Source organism: Pseudophryne corroboree, chromosome 4, assembly GCF_028390025.1.
Source record: "Pseudophryne corroboree isolate aPseCor3 chromosome 4, aPseCor3.hap2, whole genome shotgun sequence".
Classification (NCBI taxonomy): Eukaryota; Metazoa; Chordata; class Amphibia; order Anura; family Myobatrachidae; genus Pseudophryne; species Pseudophryne corroboree.
In genome coordinates this window covers 581,241,931-581,260,397 of record NC_086447.1, presented here as the reverse complement: position 1 = coordinate 581,260,397, position 18,467 = coordinate 581,241,931, and the positions used below count along the sequence as shown (strand labels likewise).

Sequence of the window (18,467 nt, the reverse complement as noted above, 5' to 3'; positions counted from 1 at the left end):
AACCCTTATTTAAGCAATAACTATATACAAGTATTGCAGAAGAAGTCCGCACTTGGGACGTGCGCCCAGCATCCACTACGGACTACGAAAAATAGATTTACCGGTAAGTAAAATCTTATTTTCTCTGTCCTAGTGGATGCTGGGGACTCCGTAAGGACCATGGGGATTATACCAAAGCTCCCAAACGGGCGGGAGAGTGCGGATGACTCTGCAGCACCGAATGAGCAAACACAAGGTCCTCCTCAGCGAGGGTATCAAACTTGTAGAACTTTGCAAAGGTGTTTAAACCTGACCAAGTAGCCGCTCGGCAAAGCTGTAATGTCGAGACCCCTCGGGCAGCCGCCCAAGAAGAGCCCACCTTCCTTGTGGAATGGGCCTTAACCGATCTAGGCAGCGGCAACCCAGCCGCAGAATGAGCCTGCTGAATCGTGTTATAGATCCAGCGAGCAATAGTTTGCTTTGAAGCAGGCGCCCCAAGCTTGTTGGAAGCATACAGGATAAACAAAGATTCTGTTTTCCTGACCCTAGCCGTTCTGGCTACATAAACCTTCAAAGCCCTGACCACATCTAGTAACTCGGAATCCTCCAAGTCACGAGTAGCCACAGGCACCACAATAGGTTGGTTCATATGAAAGGATGACACCACTTTTGGCAGAAATTGTGGACGGGTCCGCAATTCTGCCCTGTCAATATGGAAAACCAGATAGGGGCTTTTATGTGACAAAGCCGCTAATTCTGACACACGCCTAGCTGAAGCCAAGGCTAATAGCATGACCACCTTCCACGTGAGAAATTTTAACTCCACGGTTTTGAGTGGCTCAAACCAGTGTGATTTCAGGAAACTCAACACCACGTTAAGATCCCAAGGTGCCACTGGAGGCACAAAAGGGGGCTGAATATGCAGCACTCCCTTTACAAACGTCTGGACTTCAGGAAGAGAAGCCAGTTCTTTTTGAAAATGGATAGAGCCGAAATCTGGACCTTAATGGAACCCAATTTCAGGCCCAAAGTCACTCCCGACTGTAGGAAGTGAAGGAAACGGCCCAGCTGCAATTCCTCCGTAGGGGCATTCCTGGCCTCACACCAAGCAACATATTTTCACCATATACGGTGATAATGTTTAGCCGTCACGTCCTTCCTAGCCTTTATCAGCGTAGAAAGAACCTCATCCGGAATGCCTTTTTCTGCTAGGATCCGGCGTTCAACCGCCATGCCGTCAAACGCAGCCGCAGTAAGTCTTGGAACAGACAGGGCCCCTGTTGCAACAAGTCCTGTCTTAGAGGCAGAGCCATGGGTCCTCTGTGAGCATTTATTGCAGATCCGGATACCAAGTCCTTCTTGGCCAATCCGGAACAATGACTATTGTTCTCACTCTTCTTTATCTTATGATTCTCAGCACCTTTGGTATGAGAGGAAGAGGAGGAAATACATAAATCGACTTGAACACCCACGGTGTCACTAGTGCGTCTACAGCTATCGCCTGAGGGTCTCTTGACCTGGCGCAATATCTCTGTAGCTTTTTGTTGAGGCGGGATGCCATCATGTCCACCTGTGGCAGTTCCCACCGCCTTGCAATCTGCGTGAAGACTTCTTGATGAAGTCCCCACTCTCCCGGGTGGAGGTCGTGCCTGCTGAGGAAGTCTGCTTCCCAGTTGTCCACTCCCGGAATGAACACTGCTGACAGTGCTCTTTCGTGATTCTCCGCCCAGCGAAGAATTCTGGTGGCTTCTACCATCGCCACCCTGCTCCTTGTGCCGCCTTGGCGGTTTACATGAGCCACAGCGGTGATGTTGTCTGACTGAATCAGAACCGGTTGGTCGCGAAGCAGGGACTCCGCTTGATGTAGGGCGTTGTATATGGCCCTTAGTTCCAGGATGTTGTTGTGAAGGCAAGTCTCCTGACTTGACCACAGACCTTGGAAATTTCTTCCCTATGTGACTGCCCCCCACCCTCGGAGGCTTGCATCCGTGGTCACCAGGACCCAGTCCTGAATGCCGAATCTGCGACCTTCGAGAAGGTGAGCACTCTGCAGCCACCACAGGAGAGACACCCTGGCCCTGGGGGATAGGGTGATTAACCGATGCATCTGAAGATGTGATCCGGACCACTTGTCCCGTAAGTCCTATTGGAAGGTCCTCACATGGAACCTGCTGAAGGGAATTGCCTCGTATGATACCACCATCCTTCCCAGGACTCGAGTGCAGCGATGCACTGACACCTGTTTTGGTTTTAATAGATTCCTGACCAGTGTCACGAGCTCCTGAGTTCTCTCTATCGGGAGATAAACCCTTTTCTGGTCTGTGTCTAGGATCATGCCTAGGAGAGGCAGATGAGCTGTAGGAACCAACTGCGACTTTGGAATATATAGAATCCAGCCGTGTTGCCGTTACACTTCCAGAGAAAGTGATACGCTGTTCAGCCACTGCTCTCTTGACCTCGCTTTTATGAGGAGATCGTCCAAGTACGTGATAATAGTGACACCTTGCTTCCGCAGGAGCACCATCATTTCCGCCATTACCTTGGTGAACATTCTCGGGGCCGTGGAGAGACCAAACGGCAACGTCTGAAATTGGTAATGACAATCCCGTACCGCAATTCTGAGGTACGCCTGATGAGGTGGATAAATGGGGACATGAAGGTATGCATCCTTTATGTCCCGAGTCACCATAAAATCTCCCCCTTTCAGGCTTGCAATGACCGCTCTTAGCGATTCCATCTTGAACTTGAACCTTTCCAGGTATATGTTCAGGGATTTTAAATTCAATATGGGTCTGACCGAACCGTCCGGTTTTGGGACTACCACATGGTCGAATAATAACCCCCTCCTTGTTGAAGGAGGGGAACCTTGACCACCACCTGTTGAAGATACAATTTGTGAATTGCAGTTACCACTGTTTCCCTCTCGTGGGGGGAAGCCGGCAGGGCCGTCGGTGAGGGGGCATCTTATCAAAGTCCAGCTTGTATCCCTGAGACACACTATCTATTGCCCAGGGATCTAACAGGGAGTGAACCCACTTGTGGCTGAACTTACGAAGGCGTGCCCCCACCGGGCCTAGCTCCGCCTGTGGAGCCCCAGCGACATGCAGTGGATTTTTGTAGAGGCCGGGGAGGACTTCTGTTCCTGGGAACTAGCTGTGTTGTGCAGCTTCTTTCCTCTGCCCCCGCCTCTGGCAAGAAAGGACGCACCTCGGACTTTCTTGTTTCTTTGTTCGAAAGGCTGCATTTGATAATGTCGTGCTTTCCTAGGCTGTGCAGGAATATAAGGCAAAATATCAGAATTACCAGCTATAGCTGTGGAGACCAGGTCCGATAACCCTTCTCCACACAATCCTCAGCCTTCCATATGCCTCTTAAGTCGGCATCATCTGTCCATTGCATATTCTACGGGACACGTCAAGCAGAAATCGACATAGCTTTGACTCTAGGACCCAGTATACTCATGTCTCTTTGGGCATGTTTTATATATATATATATATCTCTTAAGACAGCATCTTTAATATATTTATCTCTATATATACATATGTGTGTATATATATATATATATATATATATCTACATACTAGGGTCTCAATCTCTGCTGATAAGGTACCTGTCCACACTGTCACAGCGCTTTAAACCCATGCCGACACAATCGCTGGTCTGAGTAGTGTACCAGAATGTGCACGCTATCTGCAGGATCCCTGAGAATAGCTGTTACGTCAGGGCTACCTTTTGGGCAAACGTGACACCCTAGGGGAAGGTTCCCATCCTATCCTGGCCCTAGTGGGGAAAGGATACTGCCTGAGAATTCTTTGTGGGAAACTGCAGTCTCTTGTCTGGAGATTCCCGCTCTTTTTCATCATGAGGAGGGAAATTTACCTCGGCTTTCTTCCCCTTAAACATGTGTACCCTTGTGTCGGGGACAGATGAGTCATCAGTGATATGCAAATCATCTTTTATTACAATAATCATATATTGAATACTTTTCTGCCATTTTGGCTGTAACTTTGCATTATCGTAGTCGACACTGGAGTCAACCTCCGTGTCGATATCAGTGTTTATTATTTTGGATAGTGAGCAATTGAGAGACTCTGAAGGTCTCTGCGACATAGGGACAGACATGGGTAGATTTCCTGTCTGTTCTCTAATCTTTTGTGCAATAAATTCACCTTAGCACTTAATTACACATATCCAAACAGGTGTCGGCGTTGTCGACGGAGACACCCTCACACACACACACACACATTTGCTCTATCTCCTCCTTAGGGGAGCCTTTTACCTCAGACATGTCGACACACACGTACCGACACACCACACACACAGGGGATGCTCTATTTGAAGACCGTTCCCCCACAAGGCCCTTTGGAGAGACAGAGAGAGAGTATGCCAGCACACACCCCAGCGCTATATGTCCCAGGAATCACACAGTAACTTAGTGTTAACCCAGTAGCTGCTGTATATACTGTTTTTGCGCCAAATTTATGTGCCCCCCCTCTCTTTTTACCCTCTTCTACCGTGATTCTGCAGGGGAGAGCCTGTGGAGCTTCCTCTCAGCGGAGCTGTGCAGAGAAAATGGCGCTGGTGAGTGCCGAGGAAGAAGCCCCGCCCCCTCAGTGGCGGGCTTCTGTCCCGCGTTTTTGTGTAAAAATATGGCGGGGGCCCATGCATATATACAGTGCCCAACTGTATATATGCCCCTTTTGCCAAGAGGTCTCTAATTGCTGCCCAGGGCGCCCCCCCCCAACCCCTGCGCCCTGCACCCTACAGTGACCGGAGTATGTGGGTTTAGTGTGGGAGCAATGGCGCATAGCTGCAGTGCTGTGCGCTACCACATATGAAGACTGGAGTCTTCTGCCGCCGATTTCGAAGTCTTCTTGCTTCTGTCACCGGCTTCTGTCTTCCGGCTCTGCGAGGGGGACGGCAGCGCGGCTCCGGGATTGGACGACCAAGGGTGCGATCCTGTGTACGATCCCTCTGGAGCTAATGGTGTCCAGTAGCCTAAGAAGCAGGACCTATCTTCAATGAGTAGGGCTGCTTCTCTCCCCTCAGTCCCACGTAGCAGAGAGTCTGTTGCCAGCAGATCTCTCTGAAAATAAAAAAAACGAACAAAATACTTTCTTTTTAGCAAGCTCAGGAGAGCTCACTAAGTAGCACCCAGCTCGTCCGGGCACAGATTCAAGCTGAGGTCTGGAGGAGGGACATAGAGGGAGGAGCCAGAGCACACCAGTATCCAAATTCTTTCTTAAAGTGCCCTGTCTCCTGCGGAGCCCGTCTATTCCCCATGGTCCTTACGGAGTCCCCAGCATCCACTAGGACGTTAGAGAAAGTCTATTTACACACATACTGGTACATTACTCAGACCGGCGATAGCGTCGGCTTGGGTTTGTAGCGCTGTAGCAGCATGTACAGATACCTTATCTGCTGATATTGATACGCTGGATAAGGAAACCATAGGGATGCTGTCCTATATATGAGAGATGCTCAGAGAGACGTTGGCCTACTGGGTTCGAGAGCCAACGCGATGGCGATTTCTGCTAGGCGAGCCATATGGATTCGACAATGGACGGGTGATGCCGACTCGAAGAGGCATATGGAGGTTTTGCCTTACAAGGGTGAGGACTTTTTTGGGGAAGGTCTCATGGACCTGGTTTCCACAGCTACTGCAGGTAAATCAACTTTTTTACCTTATGTTTCCTCACAGCCTAAGAGAACGCCACATTATCAGATGCAGTCCTTTCGGTCGCATAAATCCAAGAGAGTACGGGGATCTTCCTTTCTTGCCAGAGGTAAGGGCAAGGGGAAAAAACTGCCAACTACAGCTAGTTCCCAGGAGCAGAAGTCCTTCCCGGCTTCTACAAAATCCACCGCATGACGCTGGGGCTCCGCTGAGGGAGTCTGCTCCAGTGGGGGCACGTCTTCGACTTTTCTGCCACGTCTGGGTTCAATCACAGGTGGATCCCTGGGCAATAGACATTGTTTCCCAGGGTTACAAGCTGGAATTCTAAGAGGTGCCTCCTCGCCGGTTTTTCAAATCGGCCCTACCGGCTTCTTCCCCAGAGAGGGAGGTGGTTTAGCAGCAATTCAAAAATTGTGTCTTCAACAAGTGGTGGTCAAGGTTCCCCTGCTTCAGCAGGGGATGGGGTATTACTCAACCCTGTTTGTGGTCCCGAAACCGGATGGTTCGGTAAAACCCATTCTGAATTTAAAATCCTTAAACCTATACTTAAAAAGGTTCAAGTTCAAGATGGAATCATTCAGAGCGGTCATCGCCAGCCTGGAAGGGGGGGATTATATGGTGTCCCTGGACATAAAGGATGCATACCTTCATGTCCCCATATATCCGCCTCATCAGGCGTTCCTGAGATTTGCTGTACAGGATTATCATTACCAATTTCAGACGTTGCCGTTTGGGCTTTCCACGGCCCCGAGGATTTTCACCAAGATAATGGCGGAAATGATGGTGCTCCTGCGCAAGAAGGGAGTCACAATTATCCCGTACTTGTACGATCTCCTCATAAAAGCGAGATCAAGAGAGCAGTTGCTGAACAGCGTAGCACACTCCCTGAGGGTGTTGCAGCAGCACGGCTGGATTCTCAATCTCCCGAAGTCACAGTTGGTTCCAACGACCCGTTTGCCTTTCTTAGGCATGATTCTGGATACAGACCAGAAAAGGGTTTTTCTCCCGATGGAAAAGGCCCAAGAACTCCTGAACTTGGTCAGGGACCTCTTGAAGCCAAAAAGGGTGTCTGTGCATCACTGCACTCGAGTTCTGGGAAAGATGGTGGCGTCTTACGAGGCCATTCCATTCGGCAGGTTCCATGCAAGGACTTTTCATTGGGACCTTCTGGACAAGTGGTCCGGGTCGCATCTACAGATTCATCAGATGATCAGCCTGTTCCTCAGGGCCAGGGTATCTCTCCTGTGGTGGCTGCAGAGTGCTCACCTTCTAGAGGGTCGCAGGTTTGGCATTCAGGACTGGGTTCTTGTAACCACGGACGCGAGCCTCCGAGGATGGGGAGCAGTCACACGGGGAAGAAACTTCCAAGGTCTATGGTCAAGCCAGGAGGCTTGTCTACACATCAACGTACTGGAATTAAGGGCCATATACAACGGCCTTCGTCAAGCGGAGAATTTGCTTCGCGACCTACCGTTTCTTGTTCAGTCTGACAACATCACTGCAGTGGCTCATGTAAACCGTCAAGGCGGAACAAAGAGCAGAGTGGCAATGGCAGAAGCCGCCAGGATTCTTCGCTGGGCGGAAAATCATGTAAGCGCTCTGACGGCTGTCTTCATTCCGGGTGTGGACAACTGGGAAGCTGACTTCCTCAGCAGACACGATCTACATCCAGGAGAGTGGGGACTTCATCAGGAAGTCTTTGCAGAGATTGCAAGTCAGTGGGGACTGCCTCAAATAGACATGATGGCGTCACGCTTCAACAAAAAACTTCCGAGGTATTGCGCCAGGTCAAGGGACCCTCAGGCGGTAGCAGTTGACGCCCTGGTGACACCGTGGGTGTTTCAGTTGGTCTATGTGTTCCCTCCTCTTCCTCTCATCTCCAAGATATTGAGAATCATAAGACGAAGAGGAGTACAGACAATTCTCATTGTTCCAGATTGGCCTCGAAGGGCCTGGTATCCGTATCTGCAGGAAATGCTCATAGAAGATCCGTGGCCTCTTCCTCTCAGAGAGGACCTGTTGCAACAGGGGCCCTGTCTGTTCCAGGACTTACCGCGGCTGCGTTTGACGGCATGGCGGTTGAACGCCGGATCCTAGCGGAAAAGGGCATTCCGGATGAGGTCATTCCTACTCTGATAAAGGTTAGGAAGGACGTGACAGCTAAACATTTATCACCGTATATGGAGGAAGTATGTGTCTTAGTGTGATTCCAGGAATGCTCCTCCGGAAGAATTCCATCTGGGCCGTTTCCTTCACTTCCTACAGAATGGAGTGAATTTGGGCCTAAAAATTAGGCTCCATTAAGGTTCAGATTTCGGCCCTATACATTTTCTTTCAGAAGGAATTGGCTTCTCTCCCAGAAGTCCAGACTTTTGTGAAGGGAGTGCTGCATATACAGCCTCCTTTTGTGCCTCTGGTGGCACCATGGGACCTTAACGTGGTGTTACGGTTCCTTAAGTCTCACTGGTTTGAGCCTCTTCAAACGGTGGAATTAAAGTATCTCACTTGGAAAGTGGTCATGTTGTTGGCCTTGGCATCGGCAAGGCGAGTGTCTGAGTTGGCGGCTTTATCTCATAAAAGCCTTTATCTGATTTTCCATGTGGATAGAGCGGAGTTGCGGACTCGTCCTCAATTTTTGCCTAACGTGGTTTCCTCTTTTCATATGAACCAACCTATTGTGGTGCCTGTGGCTACGCGGGACTTGGAGAATTCCGAGTCCCTTGATGTGGTCAGGGCATTGAAAATTTATGTAGCCAGAACGGCTCGGGTTAGGAAAACAGAGGCACTGTTTGTCCTGTATGCAGCCAACAAGGTTGGCGCTCTGGCTTCTAAGCAGACTATTGCTCGCTGGATCTGTAACACGATTCAGCAGACTCATTCTACGGATGGATTGCCGTTACCAAATTCAGTAAAGGCCCATTCCACTAGGAAGGTGGGCTCTTCTTGGGCGGCTGCCCGAGGCGTCTCGGCATTACAGCTTTGCCGAGCGGCGACGTGGTCAGGTTCAAACACCTTTGCAAAGTTCTACAAGTTTGATACCCTGGCTGATGAGGACCTCTTGTTTGCTCAGTCGGTGCTGCAGAGTCATCTGCACTCTCCCGCCCGTTTTGGAGCTCTGGTTTAATCCCCAAGGTCCTTACGGAGTCCCCAGCATCCTCTAGGACGTAAGAGAAAATAAGATTTTAAACCTACCGGTAAATCTTTTCTGCTAGTCCGTAGAGGATGCTGGGCGCCGTCCCAGTGCGGACTAAATTCTGCAAGACTTGTATATAGTTTTGGCTTACATAAGGGTTATGTTACAGTTTTGATCAGTCTCGGGCTGATGCTGTTTTGTTTCATACTGTTAACTGGTTCGTATATTCCATGTTATACGGTGTGGATGGTGTGGGCTGGTATGAATCTTGCCCTTGGATTAACAAAAATCCTTTCCTCGTACTGACCGTCTCCTCTGGGCACAGTTTCTCTAACTGAGGTCTGGAGGAGGGGCATAGAGGGAGGAGCCAGTGCACACCCATATCTAAAGTTCTTTTTAGTGCCCATGTCACCTGCGGAGCCCATCTATTCCCCATGGTCCTTACGGAGTCCCCAGCATCCTCTACGGCAGAGGTTCTCAAACTCTGTCCTCGGGGGCACACACAGTGCATGTTTTGCAGGTTTCCCAGCAGGTGCACAGGTGTATTAATTACTCACTGACACATTTTAAAAGGTCCACAGGTGGAGCTAATTATTTCACTTGCGATTCTGTGAGGAGACCTGCAAAACATTCACTGTGTGTGCCCCCGAGGACCGAGTTTGAGAACCTCTGCTCTACGGACTAGGAGAAAAAGATTTACCGGTAGGTTTATAATCTTATTTTTTCTTTTTTTTGTTCCATTTTTATTTAATTTAGCCTTCTCTTTTTACAGAAAATGCTAGCAAAGACAAAATGAGGTCGGGTACCACCAAGGCCTAGAACTGTCCTATTAAGAACAGTTCTGCACAGGCAATATACGAATGGCCCAAGGAAGCTCGCAAGTGGATTTTCAGGTTTTAAATGACCTGCGGCAGAAATTCCCTGAGGTGCCTGAAGTTGTTGTTTCTCGGTGTATGCAACAGGTTAGTGCTTTTGATCAAACTTTTTATTTATATGTATAGCTGTGTGTCTGTATACTTAATGAATGGTGAGGTGTCTATGTATCTTTATTTCTGCAGCAGGGTACACTGGGGTTCCACAGGGAATGATATTGGGGGTGTAGAAGTAGGATCTTGAGCCAAGGCACCAACAGGCTAAAAGCTTTGACTGTTCCTAAGATGCTCAGCGCCGCCTTCTCTATAACCCCGCCTCTGTGCACAGGAGCTCGGTTTGTAAGTTGGTGCCCTGCAGGCAGGACACTTAACAGGCAGAGCTGCTCCAGCAGCCCTGAAAAGAGCTTTTTTAAAAGAAGATAGAAGACTCCAAGGGCTGCAGCAGTGGGACTCTTAGTGCTAGATGTCATTCTGACATCTCCTGCTGCAGCTCCATCACCTACCCCGGCGGCACTGTATACTCTCGCGTCCCTGGTTGCCGGGTACTTACAGCGGAGGCTCCGGTTCTGCACCTAGGACACACACTTGCCGCAGCTCTCCAGGATCGCGTGGCCGCAACAAGGGAGGAGGTAAGAGGGTTCCCCAGATGGGCCCCGCCGAAAATCGCGATCCGGCGTGGCTATTAGGAGGCGAGCCACGCGCGCTGGCGTGAACACTGTGTTGGTACAGGGACCTCACTAGACCACCAAGGCAGGGGCACAGGTCGGTTATATATATAATAGTTTTATTATGGCCCACAGTTCCCGGTGGTGAAGTCCAGCAAGGGGATAAGGATCTGACCTGTAGCCCCTCTCCCAGCCCCTGGGAGCCATTTAGAATAAATGTTCCCGCCTTTGAGCTGCATCTCTCTGTCTCCCTCACTCCCTGTCAACGTTTGGGTGCCATTACACACATGCTACGCTGACTCTGGGACTGGTGGGCAATGCCTTCTCTGTAATACCGTCTGCTTCATCAGTGCTGTGCATTTACAGGGCACTTAAGTATTCTACATGTCGTTTAGACAAGAGCCTACATTCAGGGTTATTTAGTACAAGTACCCTGTGATATACATCCAGTGTTTACTGTACATTGTTAGAGAGATATAGTTACTTAGTATTGCTGGTACAGTGCAGTTTTATTGTTGGTAATAATCTCTGCATTGTATATGTGAGTGTGTGCCAATGGCTGCTGTGTGGTCTCTATTTCGTGTATCTCTCGCATATGGCTATCCCTATATTCTGTACCTTGAGGGGGCTCTGTCCGTCAGGGTTATTCGATAATATAAGTATTTCACAGGATATACATTTTTTGTATTTTTCTGTGTGTTTTTCAGTCACATTTTACCTCAGAAATCCTCTGTCTGTGCTCTGCCTTGCAGTCACACCATACAGGGGATTTTTGTCAGGTAGTTTTGTCTGCTTATATTGTACTGTTACACCCTGGGGTTACGCTTACATATCATGTCTGCTACACAGGGTGGTAAATCCATGGCTGATCCTGCACCATGCAGTGTTGATGCCACGGATTTCTCAGAGGAAAACGTAGCAGCTGAGGGTTCAGGTACTGGGGGTTCTATACCCCATGGTCAGTCTGCAGCAAAGGGGGCAAATCAAGACCCATTAGGCTGTTTTCTCTCATTTTCTGACTACGCTATTAATTAGACTTGCGCCCCCTGTGGGACCTCTTGTGCCATTACAGTCACATATTGTCCCTGCAGTTAATCTGCCGTGGGCAGATACTCTGTTCTCTCGGTTAAAGCAATTACATCAGTCACTAGCTAAGCAAAATCCTGACTCTCGCCTGCCTAAGACCAGGGGGTCCTCTAAACGGGCCATTACTTCCTCACAATCCACACGTTTCGGATACCTCATCTGATGTAGATGGCGCTTTCACTGACCCTTCAGACTCTGATGCAGATGCTTCTGATGGGGGAATTTCTGACACAGGTGGATGTTCCTGACCGCTTGGAGGCTATCAGGCTGATACTTCAAATCGATGATGAAGGGCTTCCAGCTACCTCTGCGAAACCAGATAAGTTTAAACGTCAGAAGGTTACTGAGTTGGTTTTACCTCATTCTGACCACTTGGTTGATATTAGTTAGGAATCCAGGGAAAACCGGGTAAGAAGTTTTCCTTGTCTACGAAGATGCTAGCTCGTTATCCCCTTCCTGCAGAGTTAAGAAACAATTCGGGAACACCGCCACCAGTGGATTCACAAGTTGCGCGTCTGGTGGTCTCCTCTGCTCTGCCTGTCACTACCGTCACCTCCCTGAGGGGACCGACGGATAAGCGTGTGGACGGTTGCTCGAAGTCTATTATCACTCTTGCCTGAGCTATGCATAGGCTTACTATTGCGGCCTCTCGGGCTGCTAAAGCTTTAGAGGCCTGGGTTCAGGAAGTTGAGTCGGAACTACCGTCTAATTTTCCTGATAATGCTAGGCAGTGTCTTTCATATATTGTTACAGCCTCCCATTATATTTAGGAGGCGGCATCTGATGCAGGTATCCTGGCGGCCTAAGCATCTACTACGTCTATTCTGGCTCACCGGATCCTCTGGTTGCAGTCCTGGTCTGTAGATCTGAACTCTAGAAAGGCCGTAGAGGTGATCCCTTTTGAGGAAAACACTTTTTGGGGAAGATCTGAACAAGATCATTGCTGACTTAGCATCTGCTAAAACTGCATGTCTGCCTAGTACTACTTCAGCTCCGAAGGTTAAGAGTACTTCCTTTCCTTCCTTTCAACCTCCAGGTTAAGCAAAGGGTCAGGCGTACCCGATACAGGCTCACACTTCCAAATCCACTAAGCCCAAACCTAAACGTGCCTGGGCTGCCCGTCAGCCTGCTTCCAAAACAGAGTTGAAGACAACTCCAGGCGCCTGGGTACAGAAAGTCGTCACTCATGGATACACCATATCCTTCAAGAAACGTCCCCCTCATCACTTTTGCATGACAGACATCCCTTCGGATCAGGTAAAGGCAAAAACTCTTCGTTCGGTGGTTCAGTCCCTCCTGGACACAGGAGTGGTAGTGCCGGTGCCTCTGGCTCAGAGAGGAGTTACTATTCAACGCTGTTTCTAGTCCCGAAACCAAATGGTTACTCTCGGCCCATTCTCAGCCTCAAGTCTTTGAACAAGTTTGTGAGGGTCTCCAAGTTTTGTAGGGAAATCCTTCGCTCTATTGTCCTGGCTTTGGGGCCAGGGGACTATATGGTATCCCTGGACATACAGGATGCTTACCTATATATACCTATTGCCATGTCGTATCAGCTCTACCTGCTGTTTGCTATTGGTAAACTCCATTATCAATTCTGGGCCTTACCCTTTGGACTGACTTCGGCTCCGCGAATCTTCACCAAGGTAATGGCGGTGATGATGGACCTGCTCTGCCGTCAGGGTATCGGGATCCTACCGTATCTGGACGTCTTGCTGAACCTGGTGAATTGCCCAGACGTTCTCTGTCATTTGTATCTGACAGTCCAGTTTCTGCAAGCCCACGGTTGGCTCGTCAAGAAATCATCCCTGGTCCCTGCTCAGAGCATGGTTCACCTGGGGGCATTGTTGGACACATACAACCAGCAGTTGTTCTTGTCTCAGGAGAAAATCTTGAAACTTCAGGTCAGGATGCGATGCTTCCTCTCTCGCCTGTGAGTGTCGATACACTCGGTGATGCAAGTACTAGGCCTCATGATGACTGGTTTCAACATGGTAGAGTACGCTCAATTTAATTTCCGCCCTCTGCAGAAGCTGATTCTTGCCAAGTAGGACGGCCTGCCTCACTGGATCAGGTCTCTCATGATCTCCTTGTGTCCGGAGGTCCGTCTGTCACTGAGCTGGTGGCTACAGGACCAACAATTGTGCATGGGTCGTCCCTTCTGGATCTCCAACTGGGTCCTCCTAACGACGGATGCCAGTCTGAGGGGTTGGGGCGCGGTGTTGGAGCAGCACTCTGTCTTTAGGGTCGGTGGACCAGGGAGGAGTCTCTCCTCCCGATAAACATTCTGAAATTGCGGGCAGTGTTCCATGCTCTGAGACTGAACCAGCATCTGGTACAGAACAGGCCTGTTCATGTACAGTCATACAACGCCACCACGGTAGCGTACATAAATCATCAAGGCGGCACTCGAAGCCGCATGGCAATGATGGAAGTGTCAAAGGTTCTTCAATGGGCTGAACGTCATCTGCCAGCCATCTCGGCAGTGTTCATTCCGGTGGTCCTCAACTGCAAAGCGGACTTCCTCAGTAGTCAACACGTACACGCCAGAGAGTGGAGCCTCCATCCAGAAGTGTTTCAACTCCTCATGGACAAGTGGGGCCTTCCAGATGTGGACCTGATGGCGTCTCGACACAATCACAAGGTTCCGGTCTTCGGAGCAAGAACAAGGGATACTCAAGCGGAGTTCGTGGACGCACTGGCAATTCCATGGAACTTTCGGCTGCCATACGTGTTCCCTCCGGTGTCACTCCTGCCCAGAGTAATAAGAAAGTTCAAGCAAGAAGGAGGAATCCTACTTCTGATGGCTCAGGCGTGGCACAGACGGCATTGGTTCTCAGACCTACAGGTTCTCCCGCTGGAGCATCCTCTTCTGCTTCCACAATGACCAGACCTCCTCGTTCAGGACACTTGTGTCTACCAGGATCTGGCCCGGCTGCCTTTGACGGCATGTCTCTTGAAGCTTCCGTCTTCAGGGCCAAAGGATTTTCTGAGGCGGTCATTCAAACCATGTTGAAGGTCCGGAAACCGGCTTCTGCTCGGATTTACCATAGGGTCTGGAATTCTTACTTTGCTTGGTGCGCATCTAATAATCATGACGCTTACAAGTTTAGTACGGCCAATCTTTTGGCCTTTCTACAACAAGGCCTGGACTTGGGCCTTCATCTGGCCTCCATCAAGGTTCATATTTCTGTCTTGTTGGTTTGGTTCCAGAGAAAAATTGCGACCTTACCTGATGTGCATGCGTTCACTCAGGGTGTGTTGCGGATTCAACCTCCTTATGTCCCGCCGGTGGTTCTGGAGGCAAGGGTCTCTGTTTGAGCCTCTTGAATCTGCAGACCTTAAGTGGCTTTCTTTTAATGTATTGTTTCTGCTGGCTATTGCCTCTGCTAGACTGGTGTCTGATTTGGGTGCCTTGTCTTGTAGGTCACCATATCTGATTTTTCACCGTGATTGGGCGGTTCTTAGAACACGTCCCGGGTATTTACCTAAGGTGGTGTCTTCTTTCCACCTTAATCAGGAGATTGTGTTTCCGGCCTTTGCCTCTCTTGATTTGTCATCCAAAGAACGGTCTTTATATGTGGTACGGGCTCTACGTATCTACGTGAAGAGAACTGCCTCCATCAGGAAGTCAGATTCTCTTTGTTCTGTTTGATTTTTACAAACATGGCTGGCCTGCTCACAAGCAGACCCTGGCCAGATGGATTAGAATGGTGATTGCACATGCTTATGTGCAGGCTGTCCTTCCAGCTCCTGCTACCATCAAGGCCCATTCTACTCGGTCGGTTGGACCTTCTTGCGCGGCCCACAGTGGTGCGACCCTTGAACAAGGCGGCTACGTGGTCCTCGGTGAACACGTTCATAAGGTTCTATGCCTTTGATACTTCCGCCTCCCAGGATGCTTCCTTTGGACGCCGGGTTCTTGTGTCTGCTACAGTGCATCCCCTCCCATAAGGAACTGCTTTAGGACATCCCCAGTGTCATTCCCTGTGGAGCCCAGTGTACCCCTCAGCAGAAAAAGAGATTTATGGTAAGAACTTACCATTGTTAAATCTCTTTCTGCGGGGTACACTGGGCTTGGTATGGCATTAGCCGCTGACACTTTCTCCTGTCGTGAGTGTGTGGTGTATGTGGCTACTAACAGTTGTCTCTTTTACCTGCTACTGCATTGGACTGGTAACAAAACCTGAGCTCCTGTGCACGCAGGCGGGGTTATAGAGGAGGTGGTGCTAGGCATTCTGGGAACAGTCAAAGCTTTGAGCCTGTTGGTGCCTCGGATCAAGATCCTACTCTACACCCCAATGTCATTCCCTGTGGAGCCCAGTGTACCACGCAGAAAGATCTTACCATAAATCTGAGTTTTTTTTTTTATAAATGTAAGTACATTTCTAACCAGTTTTTGAAAAAGAAAATGAGCAAGTTAATTGGATAAAATGTGGCTTAACACTATAAAATACAAGGGGAAACAACATTGCAGGGCCTGCTCAATGGGAGGTTTTGGTCATCCATCAGCTTGCCTTAAGTAGGACACCTACATTACAGTTTGACAGGTGTACTGCCCCATTCAATCTACCCACCTGCCACTGTCCATAAAAGAGAAGGGGGTTCTGCAATATTATACAGATAGATAGAAATTCTCCATATTCTAACCATATTTTAGCATGTGCTAGTGCTGATCTTGTTTAGAAAGATGCCAATGCATAGACCTCTTGCATGGCGTTAGTTTGCTGTCACTTGCTCAGTTCACACACTGTCCTTCAATAAAGGTTAATAGCTGTCAAGTATAAAGTAAAATGGAAAACATTGCTTGTTATGGGATTTGCTGGACCTGTTAACATTTTAAATATAACATGCCTATATCTTGAATTCTGTTTTCTAGAATAACAACAATCTGGATGCTTGCTGTGCAGTCCTATCCCAAGAAAGTACAAAATACCTGTATGGTGAAGGAGACTTCTCTTTTTCGGAGGAATCTGACATTGGTTTAAGAAATCACATGACGTCCCTTAATTTGGATTTGCAGTCGCAATACCATGATGGCAGGGACGGAAGTAGAATGAATGGAAGCAGTAGAACTTTAACTCACAGCATAAGTGATGGGCACCTTCAGGGAGGGCAGTCCAACGAACTGTATCAACAAGAGCCACAGACTGCACCCGCTAATGTGCCTTCCAATTTTAATGTGTTTGGAATGGCAAATACAATTCATGCTTCAAACCCCGGCCATCAGTTTGGACTTCATTTAGGCAGCAAAAGCTCTTCAGGCTTACAATCACCCAGGTTCAATCCTATCATGGTTACCTTGGGTCCCAATATCCAGTCTAATCGTAATACCCCCACATCTTTGCACATACATGGTGGTCCGCCGCCTGTACTTAACAGTCCACATGGAAATTCTATCTATATTAGACCTTATATTACTTCTCAAAGTGGCACACCACGGCAAACACCCCAACAACCTGGCTGGATGTCTCAGATTCCCACACAAGTTTATCAGCCATCACAGCCAAATCCCTGGACAACTCTGCCTTCTTCATATACTCAGTCACATACCTCAGCCCAATCGAACCAGCAGGGTCACCAGACCTCTCATGTGTATATGCCCATTAGTTCACCCACTACGCCTCAAGCGCCAGTGCTTCATTCATCCGGTGGTAACACCCAACCCTCCACCCTGTACAACATTCAAAATATCTCAACTGGTCCCAGGAAAAACCAAATTGAAATCAAACTTGAACCACCACAAAGAAGTAATTCAATGTTGCGTTCCACAAATTCCCGAAGTTCCACTAACCCATCTTCTTTAAGCAGTCACACAAGGAACCAACCCACTGTTTACTTTGCAAGCCCACCAAACTCCGATGAGATGATCAGCCGCAACCAACCTAAGGTCTACATTTCAGGTCCTGGTGGTGATGACCAGGTTCTTCGGAATCAGCCTACTCTCTTCATTTCAGCCAATTCTGGTCCTGCAGCCACAGCCAGGAATGTTTCTGGGCAAGTAAGCATGGGTCCTGCTTTCATTCACCATCATCCACCCAAAAGCAGAGCACTTGGAAACAACGCAACTTCTCCTCGTGTTGTTGTGACTCAGCCGAACACAAAGTACACATTTAAAATAACAGTGTCCCCAAACAAACCACCTGCAGTTTCACCTGGGGTTGTATCCCCAACCTTTGAGCCTACAAATCTCCTTCCATTTGCAGAGTCGGAAGGTATTGGTTTAACGGACCCTGTTTTAGTACACGATAGAATGAATGACTCAAGGAAACCAAGCATTGGATCAGATGATGCAGCATATACACAAGGTAACATTCTTTCTCTGTTCTTGTACAAAAAAAATTAAAAATTTGTTTAATGTAGAGGGGAAAAAAAAGCTTTTCATATATCTTTTAGAATGACTGACTGCGTCTACAAAGTGATCTTCACTTACCAGTATGCCTAATGTAACTCCTGTATAAAATTGTCTTTTCATTCTCAACTTGTATTTTGTTTAAGGCTTTCTCAGGTTTCAGGTTAACCAGCTAATATCCATCCAGATGGGTCACATGTATGCCACTGTAGAATCAGCACTTAGCATAACATAGATGCAGGTCTTTGTTAGTCTGATTATCTTGAATGTTTAGATTGCACAGAATGAGCGCCTCTGAAGCAAGACGCTTCTGTTTTGCATAGTCTATACATTGCAGCTAAGTCAACATAAGGCTAGGTGTGATATGATTCTTAAACTGCAATGGTAATACATAACATGAACAATGGTTTATCCCCTTGTAAGACTAAAGCACCTTTTAGATCCATATTTAATTCTGAAACTTTTTTTGTGTTAAGGGTCCTACACATTAGGCGATGTGCCGCCGAGGTGCTGGATACGGCTGACGGGTGACCCGGTGGCGGGGGGGAGTGACGGACTCCACCCGGCCCCATAGCAATGCATGCTATAATGGACGACATTGTCCATATTGGTCTGCATGTATAAGCGGCCCGGCACCAACGATGAACGAGCGCGGGGCCGCGCATCGTTGATCATTTGTGCCTACACACTGAAAGATGTGAATTAA

The 18,467-nt window shown here is 48.6% G+C and overlaps 1 protein-coding gene across 2 annotated transcripts in view; it reads left to right on the top strand.

Moving 5' to 3' along the window:
- The window catches only part of TAB2 (TGF-beta activated kinase 1 (MAP3K7) binding protein 2), a 198,913-nt gene that overhangs the window by 163,689 nt on the left and 16,757 nt on the right, over positions 1 to 18,467 (top strand). Inside the window, exons 1-3 of one of the 2 annotated variants that reach the window (XM_063917507.1) lie at positions 9,402 to 9,491; positions 9,562 to 9,751; positions 16,289 to 17,717. In XM_063917507.1, coding sequence (XP_063773577.1) covers positions 9,650 to 9,751; positions 16,289 to 17,717 — 1,531 coding nt within the window. In that variant the 5' untranslated portion in view covers positions 9,402 to 9,491; positions 9,562 to 9,649. Of the gene's footprint in view, positions 1 to 9,401; positions 9,492 to 9,561; positions 9,752 to 16,288; positions 17,718 to 18,467 lie in introns of those variants that run through there. The other variant, XM_063917506.1, reaches the window with a different exon arrangement.